The 19,730-nt window shown below is 46.2% G+C and overlaps 1 protein-coding gene across 1 annotated transcript; it reads right to left on the minus strand.

The window, feature by feature from the left end:
* Nucleotides 1–546: 546 nt before the first annotated feature.
* On the minus strand, nucleotides 547–19,414 carry LOC136548065 (disease resistance protein Pik-2-like). The gene is made up of 3 exons (XM_066539711.1): nucleotides 19,216–19,414; nucleotides 992–1,755; nucleotides 547–909 (listed from the first exon to the last, which is right to left on the minus strand). The coding sequence occupies exons 1-3, from the start codon at nucleotides 19,412–19,414 to the stop codon at nucleotides 547–549; spliced, it is 1,326 nt and encodes a 441-aa protein (XP_066395808.1).
* Nucleotides 19,415–19,730: the final 316 nt, after the last annotated feature.

Here is a 19,730-nt window from a genome sequence, read left to right on the forward strand (position 1 = left end):
CTGAGGTTGGCGAGCGCTGGGAACTTGTGCCTAGTGCGTGCAACCAGCTCACGGCCAGCGTAGCACTTATGAAGAATGGTGATGATCTTGATGCTGGAGCACTTGCACAGTTCGTCGAACAGAATGTCCCCGTCGAGTCTTGCCCACGATATGTTAATCTTAACAAGGTATGTGAGTTTGCCAATCCAGGGAGGCAAGTGGTTGATGCCACCGGCGATCATCAGGAAGCGGAGGAACCTTGGTGGCGGGTCCAGTTGGTCGAGAAATGAGCCGAGCATGTACTCATAGCCCATGTCTCCAATGATAAGACGCCGGAGGGATTGTAACTTGCTCAGGGACTGGGCAAACTGAGGGAGAACCTTCTCGTCAAAGAAGATGTCGTCGACGTATACAGCCAGCTCTTCGAGGTGTTCTAGCTCACCCACTTCTTTTGCAACCTCGAGGTCGTTGCCGAGGACGGAGAAACCCACCTCACGCAGCTTGGTCATGTTCCTGAGACCCCGGGGCAGCCTCCAATGATTGCGGCCGAGGCTTGTCTGCAGGCGCTCAAGTTGATACAGCTTCTTCACGGAATCCGGCAGGGGGCAATATATCTGACGTGTCACGCACATCCAACGTCTGCAGATGCTCTAGGTTCTGTATCTGAGATGGAACCTCCTCGATATATGTACCCATGAAGCTCAAGAACCTGAGAAGGTACAGCCTGCAGATACATTGCAGGTGATGCTTAGTTAGACCCACACAGCCTTCGAGGTCAAGCACCCTCATCAGGGGGGTGAACTTAACCAGGAGATCCAGCAGCTGCTGCCCTTTCTGATGGAAGATGTTCAGTGATCGGACATGCTGCACATTCATCCCCTCAATGCCATTGTCATGAAGTCGTCGTCCCGCCATATTTTTCTTGGCCCCCTCTACACTACTACTCTGCCTTCTGCTGTCGTCCCCGTGGATGGAGAGGCGACGAATCCTGTCATACGACATCCCAGCATACTGCCCGGCCTCCTATCAGGCTGACGAAGTTGCACTCCAGGGACTTGGACACCATGACCTCAAGAAGCATGTCGTGCACACGACACGTCTCCTCTGTCCAGTAAAAACTGACTTGGATTTGAATCATGTTCCTGCTCACCAGCTCATCTAGGTAGGATTCTGCAACCTCCATCGGTGTGAATCCCCGCTTCTCCATAACCAGTCCTTCAGCGATCCATCTGCACAAGAGCCGATACTTTTCAATCTCATAATCCTCTGGGAAGATGCTAAGGTACATCATGCAACTCTTGAGCTCGTGCGGCAGATGATTGTAGCTGAGCGTGACTATCTGCCTCATCCCTTCCAGGGTAGGGTGGCTCTCCATCTGAGAACCAATTGATCTGTAGACTGATTCCCACTTTTCAATGCTTCCCAGTGATGTATAGGCAGCCAAGACGCTAGCACTGCTAACGATAGCCAATGGCAAGCCAGCACATCTTTTCAATATCTTGCCCATCACGTCTTCAACCTCCGTTGGGCAACCCTTGTTGCCAAATGTTATGCGGACGAACAAACTCTTGGAAGCATCAGAATCGAGGGCTTCCATTTGATGGATGTGATCTTGTCCACCTATAGAAGGACTGCATGCTTTGGCCACATTCTCTATCCTAGTGGTTACGATGATTCCACTACCGCAATTGTTATCTGGAAACACAGATTGGATTGCCTCCCATGCTCGTATGGTCCAGACGTCATCGATGACAACGAGGTACCTGCAGTTTAGTCCTGTATATACCACTATATATCAGTTCTGTTGCACACCTGAAATGGAATAACAACTAAGCTTTGTGTGTACAAACTGAAAAATAGTCTATAAACCCTTGCTCTCGTATGTGCTAGCATCTATATTATTAGTTACTGTTTACTGTTTACTACAATTAACTAATAAAGATTATTTATATTAAATTATATGTTATTTTACCTTGTTCATTTTCTATCACAATAGACATAATATATACTACTTTGTAGTCTCTATCTAGTTATATGACGAACTCATAAATTACTATCTACATGTTTTTTCATCTATATATAGACTCCTAGGTTATCCTCATGGTTCATGCAATGACATAAATAGTGGTTTCTGCTTGCACTTGCGCCACCACACTGAACATATTGAATTTGTTATACCACAGAACCATATGTTTAGTATAATTGTTTTATAAAACATAGAGTGTTCAAAATTAAATTATTAATATAGATATGACAGAAGACTTGTTTGTTATACCTTATAAACTGCTGATGGTCAAAATAAGCTAAGACTAAAAGCCAAATAGCTTTTTTTAGCTTTTGTTTATCACGTTTCTACCCCACAACATCCATTTATACTAAAACGTGGAACTGGGTCAGACCAGCTTATTTTGACCGTTGTTTTTGCTCCATTTCTATAGCTTCTCTAGGAAGCGGTTTTTTTACCGCTCTACCAAACATTGCCATAATGTAATCACACTCCATCCCCAAATAAATAAGTTTCCAAAAATTTTCAGACATATTAAGGATGCCGGCAAAAGATGCATGTACACTCACCTCCAGACGACAGATGCTAGCCGGCCAGCCGCCACCGGTCGACGCCGTAGGTGGGCCAACCCTGCCGCAGCCCGCCGCCGAGAGAGATCCGGCTGCCGGAGCGCCAGATCTGGCCCCAGGAGGGGCGAATCTGGCTGACCGCTGCAGCAAACCGCCAGAGATGGAGAGGGTGTAGCAGCTGCCACCACCTGGCCCGACAGCCGGTGTAGGTCGACCCGTCCACTCCCCATCACTGAGGAAGGAGAGCCGGCCACCAGTGCGCGCAGATCCGGCCCTAGGGGGGCGGATCCGGCCGGCCGCCGCCGCTCCCTGCCGGAGGTGGAGAGGGTGGAGGGGGAGGTAAAGGAGCGAGGGTGAGGGAGAGGGAGGTGCGAATGGAGCACCTTTTTTGGGCCCATCGCTGGTCGCTACAACAACGCGCTAGTGGCCGGCGACGACTGCTGGAGTGGAGGCCGAGAGGGGGGAGCTAGGACGGTGACGAAGTCGCCCCCGAGTCGCCCTATTGAGGATGCTGGGGGGAGAGGTGGAACTCGTCCGGTGATCCATACAGGTAGTTTTGTGGTGCCTGTGCGTGAGGATAAGGACGAGAAAAGGAAGAGTAAGAGAGGTAAAGAAAAGATAATATATAAAAGAAGATAAGTTAAAGTCGTCAACTCCCAAGTCGCCTCCTATTGTCCTAAGAGCATCCGCCGCCCCCGCCTTCCACCATCGTTGGTCCCCCTCCCTTCCCCTATAGCATCTCGCTGGAGGCCGAAGGGAGTGGGGATCCATCGTTTTTAACAAGTTTTTCTAGTAGATCGAGTCTTGAGGTTAGAGTCTCTCCATGCTAAGTTTCTTGGTATTGGGGATTTATCTCCTCCTCCTCACCAGCGACGGCGAGGGGGCAGGGTGGAATCGTTTTCTCCATGGCGGCTCTATTGAAGATAAGGGCGACAACTACGGCGTCAGCAACTTCACCGGTATGACGGCATAGAGACATTTCTTTCCAGGTGGTGACATCAAGGCGGAGATGATGTCGCTGCCATGGAATATTTTTTCTCCATTTTCTTGTGGTTAGATCAGGCCACGATGAAGGACTAGGGAGAATAATTTTTAGATCAGTCTTCCTCAATCTTCGGTGGTAGAAAGAAGAAGGAAGACACAAGAAAGAAGAAGTTTCTCAACTCCGCCTATCGGGATGTTGGCTGTTTTGCAGAAAAGCCCCCGTGCTTTTAGATATAACAGGACTACTACGCGCACTATTCCTACTATCAGTAATCTTGCAACCAAACCCTCGGATGTTTTCACCTTTACCACGGGGAGATCCCTGGAAACCCCATGCGCGCTCGCGCGGCGGCCGACGGCATAAGGTAGTTACGCTAGGCAAACTAGGCTCGCTACGACGGAAGTAATGGGCCAACCACTATCTATAGCTAAACGCGCAAGGATGGGTGGCGGTTAGGGATTTAGAGGTGCACTGTCGCGGGCTGCAGTGGCGAGCAGCTATCCGCGGCGATGGCGCGACTGTTCCAACGAACCTACGCACGCTCGGTAGAGTAGAAGTGGTGGATAAGCATAAGTGGCTCACCGTGGTGCACACCCCACTGACGGTTGAAGTAGGGGAACGCTGTGGTAGTCTGGCCACGTGCACCCTCACCGCGCGACGGCGCTCCAAGCGTGGCACCGACGCATCCACACTCCATCGACGAGCACCCTGAGCAAAGTAGCGCGAGCACCGGATGGAGGGAGTCAAGGTGAGCTCAGGGTTACGAGCAATCGAACTGCTACCACTCCTACATGCCTTACCTTCCAACCTACCGATTTGGCGGCATCCACGGCCGGCGGCGAGCAAAACACCAAATTGCCGGTTGGTAGTGATCGGACGGGCTTGAGGAAAATAGGGTGCCTAATTGACGTGGGGAATTACGCTACGAAGCCCAAGCTGGTGGTTAGGAAGAGGAAGGAATGGTGGTGCTACACACGGTGCGGCCATGGGGAGGTCACACTAGTGAGCCTGAGCGGATTAAGACGAGGTGACCCCGATCGATGGCAGCAGTACGAGCACGTGCGCATAGATGATGAGAACTAGAGGCTTGGTTCGAAGCACTTGAATTAGAGCGAGCAGGTCACACCGGCGTCGGCTAGCGGGGGCAAGCGCAGCAGAGGGACAACACCATCGCCCCTACAACCGAGGACATTGGCCTAGACGTGGCGGCCTTTGGCACCTGCCTAGATCCACGACGCGGTAGGTGTAATGAGGGATGAAGTGAGCGCCACGATGGCAAGGCGATGGTAGCTGTAGCCTTGTCTCGTCCCCGCGCGCGGCTCGGCGACCAGAGGGTGCCGCGCGCACATAGTGATAGCGGGGCCAAGCCATAACTAGCCGGGACAGCCAACACGAGGCCAAGGGCACCACGTGGCACCGACCGGGCACATGAGCTAGCCAGCAGCAACAGCCTGGCCATGGCCTGAGTTCGGCGCCAGCAGCGCATGCATGTGTGGTGACCGCGCCCACGGGGCCAGCGGCTGAAATGGTGCCAAGCATGATTTTTAACGCTAGCCAAAACTACTTAGTGTCTCGATTATGACTCAACCAATTCCACTAACCTGTAGTTGGTGCTAACAACTAACTAGCGAAACAATGTTTATGACCAGAGGATGGCCCAAGATAAAGATGGAGAGACGCCAAGATAGGATCATCGCACTGAACGCTGGTTCGCGAACCGAGCGCCCACAACATGATTTCCGTAACACCCTAAAATTTGAAATTTTGAAAATAGAGCTAAAATGATTTAATTTGGAATTTATGTGCTCATGAAACATAGGAAAATAAAAAATTTCATTAATTTAAAATTATCATAAGGTAGCAACATGTTTGTGCATACATGCAGCTGCATATTTATTTTATGATGATTGGGTTTGAACAAAACTTCAAAAGGATTTAAATTTGGATTTGAAAAATAGGTTTAAGAAATTAAAAAGGAATTTCTTTTAATTCCTCTCCTCTCTCTCGGCTTCCGGCCCAGCCGGTCTGCTCCCTCATCCCGCAGCCCGCGTCTTCTTTTCCCCCTCTCCGCGTGGCCCAGCAGCGCCGTCCCATAGGCCCATCTCGCGTTCCGGCCTAGCCGCACACAGCAAGCCCAGCGCGGCCCTCGCCGCTTCCCCCTCCTCTCTCACTGCCATCCTGGGCCCACACGTTAGCCGTCTTCTACCTCCAGTTGGCACCGAGCAGGACTCTATCGAGTCGGTTTTCACCGCCGTGCACCGCAATCCGCGGGGGTTTTGGCGTGTGTGCCACGCTGAGGACCCTATATAACGTAGCCGCATGCGCCGCCTCTCTATCTAGCCCTAGCTGCTGCCACCACCGTGTTCGGATCTCGCCGAGTAGAGCGTGTCCGCCCGCCACCACGAAGGGCGCCGTCCGCTGCTGTGCTGACGCCTACGAGTTGCTGCCGAGCTTGGGGTATAGGTGAAGAACCTGGCAACGCCTTTCTTTCCCTCCATCTTGCTCGGAACCTCACCCGCGGCATCGCCAAATTTCGCAAGAAAGCAAATAGCCGCACTGCTGAGCTCTATGCCCTTGCCGAGCCTTCGCCGTCCGCAAAAAGCCCCTAGGTGAGCTCGTTGTATCCTCCCCTATCTCCTAGTGCTTTTCCGTTGAAATCTGAGGCCTCTACGACGTTTTCACTAAGTTTCGGTAAGCTCGTAACGTCGGCAATGGTGTCCCGTCGTGCCAGAGGCACTGTTCCAGCCGGCTAGCATCTCCCTCTCCCCCTCTGATCTAATCCAAGCCATCCATCTTGGATCCAACGGCTCAGATTAGCCTGTACCCCTTCGCCTGTCGTTTTTATAAAAAGGCCCTTATAATTATTTTGATCTCGACCCGTCATCCCTGGTTTCTTTCAAAAGGACCCCTATCTTTTCTTAAATTAGTGCCCGTAGTCCTTGGCCGGTTTAAAATCAAATTTTATTTATTTTAATTCGAAAATCAAGTTCCATCTATTTACAAAATTGCCACTATTTTCATTAGGCCATATTTTTCCCGTTTAACTCTAATTTGACCCATTCAACTTGCGTTAAGTTCGTAATTCCATAAGATACATGTTCATACTACTGATAGATATGTTTTCAACTTTTAAAATTTGTGATTAGATTTAATCTATTATTTTACTAAAGGAAATTTGTTTAAATCGTAGATTATTCGTTTTAGCTCCAATTCGATCCATTCAAGATGTGTTAGATTCGTAATGACATAATCTACGCATTAATATCAATGTTTTCTATATCAAAAGCTCTAGAATTTTATGGTTTAAATCCTAACTTGAATAATGATTATGCAATTGGATTTTTCTAATTAAAAGTAACTTAGGTTTTTTACCTTGGTCAATTATATGATTAGTTTTACCTTGTTTTTCTAAATCAAGTATAATTTGATTTAACTCAATTTAGATATTTCTCTGAAGTATCTTATATATGTTTTATAATTAAAATAAATAAAGCCTATAGTTTTTTTTTAATCTATCGGTAGTTGTATCTTTTGCACCATAGCTCCAATTAGAGTGCTTTTTGCGTCTGTGTGTTCCTAGCGAGACATAGATTTGTTTTATAAACTTTTCATCTTGATTTTATGTTTGGTGTATTATTCTAATTTAGATCTATTGTTTGCTTTGTGTATGATTGTATGGATGCTTGTGTGGTGCTTTATGATCATGTCCAGTCGGTGAGCTTTGTGTTGGTGATCCAGAAGAAGGCCTTTGGAGGTTGCAATTTAATATAAGAAGGATCTAAGTTTAAGGCAAGTATAGCATGGGATCTTCCTTATTGTCCCATACACCTTTAATTATTTAATTCATACTACATGTGTCTACCTTGGCTACCACTAAGAATTTCCTAGTACTTTATTACTTTGTACCTTGTTACCTATGGGGTATTGCATTGGGTAGTATAATGCTAGTTCTCAACTAAAGCCATGATCTTGTAACTTGACTAATGGATTATGCAATAAACATTAAAAGATGCTTTTTAGCAACATGGAACAAGGAGGCTAGAGCATTGGGCTGTTTTTATGGTGTTCTAGATTCCTCTTCCTAAGGACTTATCTATAAGCGAACATCTGGGACTTATAGTACAACTGTGAGGGCTATATGGATCTGGCTTTAGCTCAGCACGAGGACCTTTTCTAGCTTGTTAGAGGTTACCTTTATGACGCAAGAGGGGTGTGTTTCGAGTTGGATATAGTGCGGCCTCTGTCCGTTAGTGTATAGGCTACGCATCATTGTGCCTGTCGAAAGGGGAGCCCTACATTTGCATGGCACAGAACCATGTGGCCCTAACTTGTTAGATGAACCTTTGAAAGGCTTCATAGTGAACCCTACCGACCTTCCTTGGTAGTGGGTCAAGAGGTTGGTCGCCTCAGGCGAAAGGGTAAATCATGACTCACAGTAAAAGTGTATAACCTCTGTAGAGTGTAAAACTAGTATATCAGCCGTGCTCACGGTCACAAGCGGCCTTGGACCCTTATGGAATATATGATGAGCACTGATGATACTGATGATGAAGATGCTCACTAATGATTACTATTTATGCTATCGTTATTTATGTTTACCTGATCATGTGTTTATATGGGCTTGTGATAAACTTATTGTGGGGGTATTAACCCCTATACCCTTACGGCTAGGCTTGGGCCGGCCCGGATCAGGGGGTTCGGTCCACTAGAAGACGACATGTGGCTCGGTCAACCTGTTCAAAGTCCCGCGCAAGGAGTCAAAGCAGATTTGGAGATCAAGCAAGATCCTGGTCGGTTAGAATATGAATCATTATCCAGCCACCTATGGCAATTGTAACTGACTAGGATTAGTTTCTAGATCTATAACCCTGTCCCTCGGACTATATAAGGCGGGCAGAGACCCCCTCTAAAAAACATCTCTCATTGACATATAGCAATACAATCAGACGTAGGACGTAGGTATTACGCCTTCTTGGCGGCCAAACCTGGATAAAACCTCGTATCTGTCTTGTGTCACCATCTTGTTTGTGGCTTGCGCATCTGTCTGTCGACAATCTACTACCTTGGGCATACCCCTAGGTAGACTGCCGACCATATTTCGTCAATAGTGGCGCGCCAGGTAGGGGGTGTGCGTACTGCTCTCCAAGCGAACAAGATGGTCATCATCCCCGGCTCCATGGCTACACCGAACGGCCTCACGTTCACCGTCGATCAGATCACCTGGACCACTGGCTCCGACAACTTCATTGCCATGACCATGGAGGAGGCGCGGATTCAATCTACGTCGACCACTGCTTCACCTGCATCGGCTAGGGCTCCGACCACGGTGGATACGGCTCCGACCACGGTGGATATGGCTCCGACCACGGTGGATACGGCTCCGACCACGGTGGATCTGGCTCCGACCATGGTACATCTGGCTCCGACCATGCCCGCATCATCTTCAGCCACACCGATAACCCATCATTCGCTTCTTCACTACAAAGGGAAGCAGATCGACAACAACGACCTGCTCAACTCCATCGATCGGGTCAGCACAAACTTGCTGAAACCCTAGCTCCGATAAGTTCGATTCAAACTCAACCTAATGAGCAGGTAACTGCAACTCACAATAGATCTACCTGACTAGCTTGGGCCAGTTGTCCTACATGACTCGGTACAGATCTCGTGGTCACATCTACTCTTGAAGGGCGCTCCGCTCGTCGCCGGCCAGCCCCCGCGACTGGCATCCGGCTCTTCGAGCGCGAAGCCTCGATGGAGAACTACCAGGCCTAGCCCTACGGCCTGCGAAACACTGCCTCCAACTATGCGTACAATATACAACGCTGCTTGGATCTGTGTTTTATACATCGACCTCGGCCGAAGCCACGCAACTTCGTCAACATGATCCGGATTGAGGATTATCAAGAAGGATCCGTCCACACGGTCCAAGAGGGTGACTCTAGCTCCTCGTCTGGCATCGCATCTAATGTCTCCATCCACACCGAGCTCCAGCATCACGACGATGAAGGCATCGAATACGATCTGGATATCCCAGACCACGCCCCGGGGTTCCCACAATTCCTATCTTTCCCACCAAGGCGAGGGGATTTGATCAATGTTGTCAGTAATGACGAACCACCAGTAGTTGGTGAAACAGAACAAGAAAGGATTGCATGTGAAGCACGCAATATTGACCAGTTTAATCACCAACAAATCGAAGCCAAAGCAGAAGAGGAGGCACAACGCATAATGGTCCAGCCACGCGACCTCAACAATGCCTTCGACAGGGTGGGGGACAAACAGGTCTTCATGACTCCAAGCGCCAACGTAGTCGTTGCTATAGCGACAATGCAACGGCTACCCAATACCCCGGAAACCCAGGCAGTTCACGATGATATACAAGCTTACCTAACGGCTGCTATGGCCCAGACTGCAGAGATTGTAAATCAAGCCCGGGCTCCATCCATCTCAGTCGAATCAAGCCACAGCCGCCAGTACTCAAGTCGCTCACAACCACCCAACCAACGTGACTCGCGCAACAACGACCCGTCAGACAACCGTCAAGGCGAAAACGGTGGCCATGATGGTGGTGGGGATAACAACCGCCGTCGGGAGGACAACCGCTGCGACTTTCGGGACGACAACCGCCGAGACAACCGCGATAATTGCCGCGATAACCGCGGTCGCAGGGTTAATCAGGATGGCAACCGAGATTGCCGTGATGGCAATAACGATCTCCGCCATTACCTCGGAGGATGTGATCTGCGCGATCGCATCAACCAAAGAGCCAGCGATCGTGCATCCCACGAAAGCTATCGCCATATGGAATATGATACTGCCCACGGCCCACCGGGTTTGAAGCAGTTTACTCTGCACCTTCGCCAGGTCATATGGCCCAAGAACTTCAAGCTCGAAAAACTTCAGAAGTACGACGGCAAGGAGAACCCCGAATTATGGGTCATGCTCTACGAAACTACATGCAGATCAGCCATGGCTGAAGAGCATGTTATGTCTAACTACTTCCCAGTCGCTGTTGGCCATGCAGGTCACCAATGGCTGGTCAGCTTGCCGGCGAACTACTTTGATTCTTGGCAAGAGCTCAAGCAAGCCTTCATCAACAACTTCATTGCTACTTGTGAGCAACCCAACAACAAATATGATCTGCAGCGGATTCGAGATCAAAAAGATGAGCCACTGCGCGAGTATGTCCGGCGTTTCTCGGAGATGCGCATCAAGGTCCCATCAATCTCTGACAACGAGGCAATCGAGGCTTTCATCACTGGCCTCCGCTTCCATGACGCCCTAAGGGACAAGCTCCTCCGCAAGAGACCTGAATCAGTCACAGCGCTCCTAGCCACCGCTAAAAAATATGCGGACGCCGACGACGCTAAAAAGATAATTATCGAAGAAGCAGCAAGGGTTCCACGCTCCGACCACCCCCCACACCGCGACGACTACCGCGGCAACCGTGGTCGGAACGACAATTTTGACCGCCGCAACCAGCGCAACGACTCCCGTGACCAACGTAATCAGCGGCATAACCGCCGTGACGATTACAGGGGCAAGCGTGCTCGGGAATACGACGGTGAGGTCAACACCATCAAAAAAGGTGGCGAACGTCGTAACTACGAAGACGACGCCAAAGCATTGAAAGGGCCCTGCCAGCTCCATCCTAAGTCAAACCATACCATGGAGAATTACCGCGTTCTCAAGTCTATCTACACGCGTCAAAAGGCTCCGGATACGTCCGACAAGCCTAACGACGCAGGGGAACAGCGCAACGAGGACAACAGATCCCACCCCAGATCAATACAAATAACAGAGCATAGGACGTAGGGTTTTACGCCACACTGGCGGCCTGAACCTATATAAATCTTATGTCTTGTGCCTCTGTAACCATCTGGTTCCTGATTACACGCACCGCCTGCCGACAATCTACTACCTTGGGCATACCCCTACGTAGACTGCCAACCATATTTCGTCGACAATGATACTCAATTGCTAAAATCATGACTCATTAAAAGCTAATCGCAGTCAAACTAGTGTCAACCTTTTGAGCCTCATGAACCCCAGGTTATATTTATTGAGTACGACATATACTTACGCTTGCTTTACTTTTCAATACTTTGGGAAAAATCCCAGATGGGTACCAGATTGCTAGAGTTTGGAGGAATTAGGTTTATGATCAACCAGTCGGTTTTCCCTGTGGAATTGGAGTCTTCACCCGAAGATCAGAGTTGTCTTTCCGTTGTTTGCTATCTAAGGTTATATTCTTTATACTAGGTACATTATATATTGAGCATTGTCTATTGATATTACCCTTATTTGTAGCTATATGTGAGAATTGACTTTCTGGCTCACATATGGTGTGTATCTGTATTTGTTCTTAAAACCAGATGTTATAATTTCACACGTTTTAACGACATTTGAGTAATTTTTAAGAGGGCAACGTAACACCCAACACCACTATGACCTATACCAAGCTCAAGGGCTCACTTAGAGTCAATCAACAATACTAAAACATAAAGCTAGTGTTTAAACAATTTAGTTAGGATTTGAATGCCAAAACGGCAATGTCTACTCCCATTCAGTCTTAGAAAGTCAAAAGTTCAGCTCGAACTAAACATCCATTAACACTTTTGCCATAATTTTAAAAATGTCTAAACCTTATTAACTTCAACCAACAAGTATTTCACACAATAGTCCATACCTTATACTAACTCGTAGGAGCAAAACATTTAAGCACTCTTTAATTATTTTGATCAATATAATTCACCAAAAATGACACTAACTATAATTTTGACTTCTTGCTGATTCAACGAAAAGTTCTATTTAAATTTTGGATTCGATTGTTGAGCTCCCAAACACTAGTTAACAATATTTATTTTCCAAAAGTTAAAGTTGCATTTCCATCTACTAAACTTGTACTTCAATTTTTATTTAAGTGCCTAATACAAGTTATGTTTTATTTTTGTTCATAGAAATTGTTTTTCGTGCCGAACAATTAAAACGGCTTATCCCATGTTTCTCGTTAGGATTTTTATTAGCACTTTTACGCACCAAGTAAGTTAACTTGGATATTTATTTGAGTCCACAAAGGTGAGTCGCATAGGATTCACTTATCATTTCATGGTATAAATTTTTAAAACCCAAAAACTTGTTAGGCTAATCCCTCTCGGACCTAAATCTCAGTGCTAAGCAAGCTCGTAACACTAGGGGTGTTACACTTGTATTGTAAGAGTAGTATATACCACACCACTAAATCGTCCGTGCGCTCGGTTTGAAACGAGCGCTCAATCAGACAGCCCGCGCTTTCCTTTTTTGGCAAAAAAAAATCTACAACTTTCTTTTTTTTAGAAAGTCACAAAGTTATCCACATTACTTCAACATATAACTTATGTGCCACTTTCCATTTTTGGCAAAAAAATATTTCCGCAACTTATCTTTTTTGGAAAGTCACGAAGTTATACACATAACTTCAATGTATAACTTATGTGTATTAATTTATACTATATAACTTATAACTTATGCTAAAACTTGGAAACACAAAAAGTTATGAAAAACACAACTTATGTACAAAAATATTAAACAAAAAGAAACGAATTAACTTATAACATATGTCAAAACTTGGAAACACAAAAGTTATTAAACACAAAGAAACGAATTAACCTATAGCTTATACCAAAACTTGAAACAAAAAAGTTAAGAACACAAATAAGTGGCCATGTTGGTTCACCACTCAAGGGTTAGACTTGTCTTATTTGTAGTGACTTTCTGTGTATTAGTGTACTATATGGGACTGTTTCTCTACCGTTCCATGTCAAGCGAGATTCCTTCTCTAAGTCTTTTTGTTTATGTTGATGATGAGTTATCGGTTGGCCGGTAGTTGCAGACCTAATAGGAGAGCTAGCGATACGTGTCAAAGAGAAATAAAAAACGGAGCTAACGGATGCTTAACAGAGCAGATCCGGTGCCGCTCCTTCTGTCTTTGTCTTTTATATATATGCCATGTCACGGGGTGCGCAACGCGGGGAGCGGCGGCGGTCAGGGCAAGAAGTGAGGGAGAGAGAGGGAAAGGGGAGAGAGTACAGACGGAGAGAGAGGGAGACGGCGCTGCGGAAGAGAGAAGAGGCAAGAAGATATTTTGGTCCGTGCACTGTAGAAGTCGGTAGAACGAATTTGAGGCGACGTGGACAACCTGATCGGTGGCGAATGTGTTTCGAATTGTAGATGTTATAAATGCCAGGCAGTCGTTTCATAGTTGAGAGCTCATCACGGGCTGAAAGGTTGAGATGCCTTAAAAATAGACTTGGGCACACTATGCTCGTGCGTTGCACAGGACAACGATCAAGATCTTTACACATGATCTTTACTTTTCTTTTCCCTACATCTTAGCAAACTTTGTGTAAATGCCAACAATCTTTTCATAAATTCAAACAACATCTAATTGATTATAGAAACATGATCACAGCATCTTAAAAAATAGTGTTAGAAAACTGTTTTTTGAATATTGCTAAAATTATTGGGAGAGGAAAAAACTCAAATACTCCAACAATTCCCAGGACTTGTTCCAGAAAAAGCAAACAAATTAAGTTGCTGCCACTTTATTTTTCTATGGGCCATCTCTTGGTGGGCTGATTGTTTAGGTTAAGTGGGACCCACAAGTATAGAAAGAAAATAAGCAAGCGGAGTCACTTACGCTCGCGGACCTTATCCATTCACCCGCATGTTGAGGATCTCTCGGCGTCGCTGCTTCGGCTCGTGCTCGGCGACGATGTCGCGTCAGAACGGTCAGCACGGCGAGCCAAGCGGCGTCAGGAAAGCTAGGCCTTGTTTAGTTTTTTCCTAACTCTCAATTTTGGCACTATATAAAAAGAAGATTCTCTGTCACATTAAATTTACGGTATATATATGGAATACTAAAAGTAGATGAAATTAAAAACTAATTGCATAGTTTGGTTGTACTTTGCGAGACGAACATTTTGAGCCTAATTAGTCAACGGTTGGACAATTATTACCAAATACAAACGAAATGCTACAGTATCGGTATATTACATTTTACCAACTTTACACATCCAAAGTTTGGCAACTAAACAAGGCCCTCCTCTGCTCGTGCTCGGCGACGTCACGTCCGATCCGGTGGCCCACATGGGGATGCGAGCGGTGCCTCCGACAGCCCACCTCCCCACGTGCGCCCCTTCCTCTTGGCCAAGGCAAAGATGCTATTTGGGTTGCCATTGATAGACTTACCAAAGTAACTCACTTCGTTACAACGGAGATGATATATATAAGTGATAAAGATCATCAAACAGGCTTTGAAGGTTTTGTCTAGTGTCATATTTTGTGCCGAGTGTATTTTATCGGACACTTGGCAAACCATCTCTTTGCCGAGTGCCAAACTAAAAACACTCGGCAAATATTTCGACACTCGACAAACTATCTGTTTGCTGAGTGCCTTACTAAAAAACACTCGGCAAACATTCTGACACTCGGCAATTCTACTGAAAAATACTCGGCAAACTCCGGCACTCGGCAAATTACGGCACTCGGCAAACATCGCGCCACGTGTCCCTCCATTGCCCTTTTGCCCAGTGTCCGTTGGGCAGCACTCGGCAAACAATTTTTTTCTCATTTGACCTTGAAACTTTTTTTATACTCAACAAACAACATAGCATAATCCATGTTAAAATTTAGCATTTTGTTTGGATCTGTGTGCTAGTTTTAATTCATTAAATGCATTCTAGGAATTTAATTGATTTACGTCAAATTTGATCTATAAGTGCATGAAATAATAGAATAAAATGGGTAGAAAAATCATATTCATGTTGTCAAGTCTATTTTTTGGCCTTACCGAAGAAATGAAAAGAAATTTGTGTTGATGCAAAAGTGGATCTGCAAACACAAAGGGCTAATACCCGAATCGATATCCAAAGCGTGCCAGTCGATTTGATCTGTTAATCGACAAGGATGAAGATACGAGCACTTTGGTCCTGACAACAGCGATACGCCCGGAAGTCACGGCCAAGAGGTACTCACGCGGAACTCGAGAATCGCCGAAGGTTGCACTGAAACGATGCAACTCGCCGAATCAATGAGAACTCGTAAAAAGGAAAAATATGCAAATTGACGAAGTCGCCGAAAAGTAAGTAGATGCAAATAGGAGTAAAAATTGGTTTTGATATTGATTGATTATCTATTACATTGCCCCTCAATCTATATTTATACCCTGATCTAAAGAGACATAACCAAATATAACTAGGACACCAAGTCCATATCTAAGGAAATCCGTGACTCTTACATGAATCATACTCTAACAAATATAGAAAAGGAAATCAACTCCTATCTATTTCCCTGTCCGCCTCAATTACGATGGAAATCTCACCGACCTCCTTTCCATCGGCATACTTCCTGTTTCATCGGCAGTAGTCTTCAAGCCTTCTTTCATCGGCATCGACAATAACATCTTCAACCTTATCGGCAACGCCCGAGTCTAAATCAACATTTCCATCGATCACCACCATTCATCGGCAACCATCTTTACAAGCTAATTTTCATCGGCTGTCAGCGTATACAGTAACTTTCCTCCTGCCGATTAGCCCACTCTGATCATTTTGACACGTGCAAAAAACGGTGTCAACACATGCCCCCCAATTTCGAAGTATAAAACCATTAATGCTCCGAAATTTACTCTAGATAACGTTGGCCTTCGCCCAATTACCGTAACTCATCCTTCAAGCCAAAACTTGATCTGTTATCAAATCTAATCAAATTTAATCCTGATTCACGCACCTCAGTAAATATCGCACAATTGCCAACCACTCTTGCCTTGATTATGGTTAAGATACCTGAAACAATAATCCATCGGCAAGATCCTAACATAATAATGCCACCACTTTCAGAATTAAAATATCCTATACCGATATCTCTTCCAAGTCATGATTACTTGCCATCAAATCATCTGTACAATCCCTTGATTATCGTGCGAACAGTTACCATATCCATCTGAACCACCTCGATCCTACATGCGCGTGGCATAGAGATAAGTCCAAAATACCCCTACTCCAAGCGGCTTATAAATAGATTTCTCCGGAACGCTCGTCTTCTACCCTCAGACTCCAATCATTGACATTCTCTCTTTCCGACGGCGACTCCGACGAACAACTGCGTGACCTCAACCAACAAGAACTTTTCTCCAGCGTCAACCTCGAGTCTCCGGCTCGTGCCCCCATCTACCTCAAGATAATGGCAACCAACTTCGACGTCCCTGCGGTTCGTACCACTTTCCGTTACCTTTTACCTCGATTCCTCTAGTCTTTGCGAGTTCATACAGTTGGTAATTTTTTTTATTTTCTTTTGTTCTTCGGATCCTCTAAACTTAGAAACTACGCAACAAATTAGTTATTCCAACTGATCAGCCGCATGTCCAATGCCTAGGACCAATGGGCAACCTAGATCTAACTGATCTGATTAATGCAGAGGTTAATAGAATCCCTTTTAGAGCCCAAAATTTCTCTCTGAATTTATGGAAAGATACATTCCGATCTTAGCCCAAAACCACCAAAGGGTGGAAAGATTGGTACTTGAGGGTCAATAGGTCGATGCAAGTACACTGGGCAGAACGGAAGCTAGACCAATGCATTAGGCTATCTATTGCCGATATGCAAAAGAACGAGTCAATGATGATTGCAGCTGCTTACTTCTGGTCAGACACAACAAACACTTTTATGTTTGGACATGGCCCAGCTACTCCCACACTTGCCGATGTCTACATGCTCACTGGCTTGGATATTTCAACTGCCGATGAAGGCTCCATCTATGGCAGAAAATCTGAACATAGGGTGAATACCCGCAACATCGATGGTTGGACGGGATACATTCAAGAATGCTAGAAGACCGGGACAGTTAACCAGAAGGAACATGCCACATTTTTGAATATGTGGTTAGAAAAATTTATCTTCTGTGGTCGATCAGTAGGACCAACCAACGCCTTCCTCCCCGCGGCTGAACTCTTGGCCAATGGTGTAAGGTTCCCTCTTGGCCGATACCTTCTGAACTCCACTTATCATCTTCTTCATCAAGTGTCTCAGAAACTTTTGCTTGGCGAACCCATCGGCAACTTAGGAGGCCCGTGGTGGTTTATCAACATGTGGTTGAATGCCCATATGCACAAATGTTTGCAATGGGACTTCTTTGCCCAACAATTCCCCCGAGAAATTGCTGAAGACCACGTGCTTGGGGACGAGGAATCGGCAACACGCTCACCCCTCAATTTTGGTGAAGCCATAATTGTCCTCCCTGGAATAGAGGCCAATGAAAACCAGATCGGCAGATTCTTCCAAAGCTTCTACAATGGTCTTTCTCGTGATCATAGGGCCTGGGTACCTTATATTGACGAAGAAAACAGATTCCCCCTTCTTTTCAACTTTGCCAATGACACTCTGAATCAGGATAATGAACTCATGATGGCCATCATCACTCCCAGGGCAATGCCAGTAAACACATTCGGTAGCGGGAAAAACACCAATATCATGTATGAATTTTATAACCCATCGGCAGTATCCCGTCAATTGGCTTTTGGGCAACTGCCAATCAAACTTTGTTTTGCCGATGTGATCAAACCTAGAGAAACAATCACCTGCGGAACAGATTGGAGCAGGGTAGTGCGACTCTCCCCCAATGTCGATATTACAGATGTCGATATATCCGTCTGGACGCCAGTATCTTTCATCACCGAATCATATAAGCAATGGTGGCGAGAGTGGAGGGAACAACTGTTTGCAACATCTGCTCACACATATCGGCACATGATCGACCCTGAATACGCCATTCCCTGATGACGCAGTAAGTTTCTTTTAACTCCCTTCTGCTTTTTCCTTTCATATATCAGTAACTAACTTTCTCGTGATAGGTTAGCAACCCAGCACCATCTATGAGCAAAAGTGGAAAACCCTTCGATCTTCGGCCTGTTTCCCCGATATCACCGATCGGCTACAATGCCCCCACCTTAGCTACTTTGACTCACCAGAAGACCCGTTCCAAGACCATCACCTCCAAGTCCAAATTGGCTACAGCTAGGGCCACTCCATTGGCTGCTGCTACAACCCTGATCAAGGCATTCAAGGTAACAACCCCGCTTATTTCTACTCATGCCGATCACAAACTGTATTAATATTAATCATCAGGGTGTTAGAGCCGCTGCTGGATCGTCATCGGCAATTCCTCCGACATCAAGCACCACTATTTCTAACAAACCTTAAGAGGTATTCCTTTGATTTTACATTTTATCTGTTAAATATCATACCTTACACTTGTTTTGCAGCAACAAATGGGTACATCGGCAAGCGTACCAGATGTCCAAGCTCCACAACCAACAAGTGCCGATGCCCCCCAGCCAACCGTTGTTGAGGCCCAAGCAAAGCACAAAGCCTTAACAGATGCCGAGGCACAGCCAAAACGACAGAAGTCCTATGTCGATCCCCACATCTGCCCCTAATGTCTGCAATCCGGCCAGAATCAGTCGATGCAACTGAGCAAGCAGTTAATCCTCCTGTACAGGACATACCATCGGTCATCATACCCCAAGAGCCAACCACCGATGAGTTGGTCAGTGTGAGGTCTTTCATCGAGACCTAGGCTCTTGATGTTGGAAGAGAAACCGATCGGCACTGTGACACCCCTAAGCCACTGGCACACACCCCTTTTCTCATCTTTTGTCAGGTTGTTGCACACACCCCGAAGGTCGACTTTCCCATTCTGCGGCGATGTCGGCTGAATTTTGGGCCTGATGCCCTGGTTGACAAGATCCATTCGTGACTTCAGACCATCATTCGTCTTAGTATTGATGTCTAGCAGGACGCCAATTGTGCTTTTGAAGACGTTCTTCTCCAGGTGCATGCAGTCGATGGCATGGGGCGTATCTAGCTCTTTCTAGTATGATAGGTACTTGAAGAAACTCGACTACTTCTTGAAAGGAACGGCGGTGATAGGTGGTTCCTCCATCTTATCCCACTTTTTCTTCCTTGTCGTGGTCCCATCTTTCTCTTTCTTCTTTTCGAACTCGACATCTATGCCCTTCACCATGTCAAACACCTTTTGCCCGTAGCTCATCTTCTCCAGCTCGTCAATTTGCGGCTCGTCCTTGTTGTTGAAGTACTTATTCATCAGTAGCTGTTCGGTACCTGTGCTTCCTAATGAGGAATCGCCTATGCCT

This window comes from Miscanthus floridulus, chromosome 4 (assembly GCF_019320115.1).
Source record: "Miscanthus floridulus cultivar M001 chromosome 4, ASM1932011v1, whole genome shotgun sequence".
Lineage (NCBI taxonomy): Eukaryota > Viridiplantae > Streptophyta > Magnoliopsida > Poales > Poaceae > Miscanthus > Miscanthus floridulus.

Bases quoted from the DNA above. Each gene is read 5' to 3' on its own strand.
- LOC136548065 (XM_066539711.1), bottom strand. From the start codon at position 19,414: ATGCACCTGGAGAAGAACGTCTTCAAAAGCACAATTGGCGTCCTGCTA. The intron at 1,756-19,215 runs GTGTGTGCCAGT...TGGTATATACAG, and splicing joins GACAAAAGATGAGAAAAGGG to GACTAAACTGCAGGTACCTC. The intron at 910-991 runs GTATGCTGGGAT...AGTAGTGTAGAG, and splicing joins GCCTGATAGGAGGCCGGGCA to GGGGCCAAGAAAAATATGGC.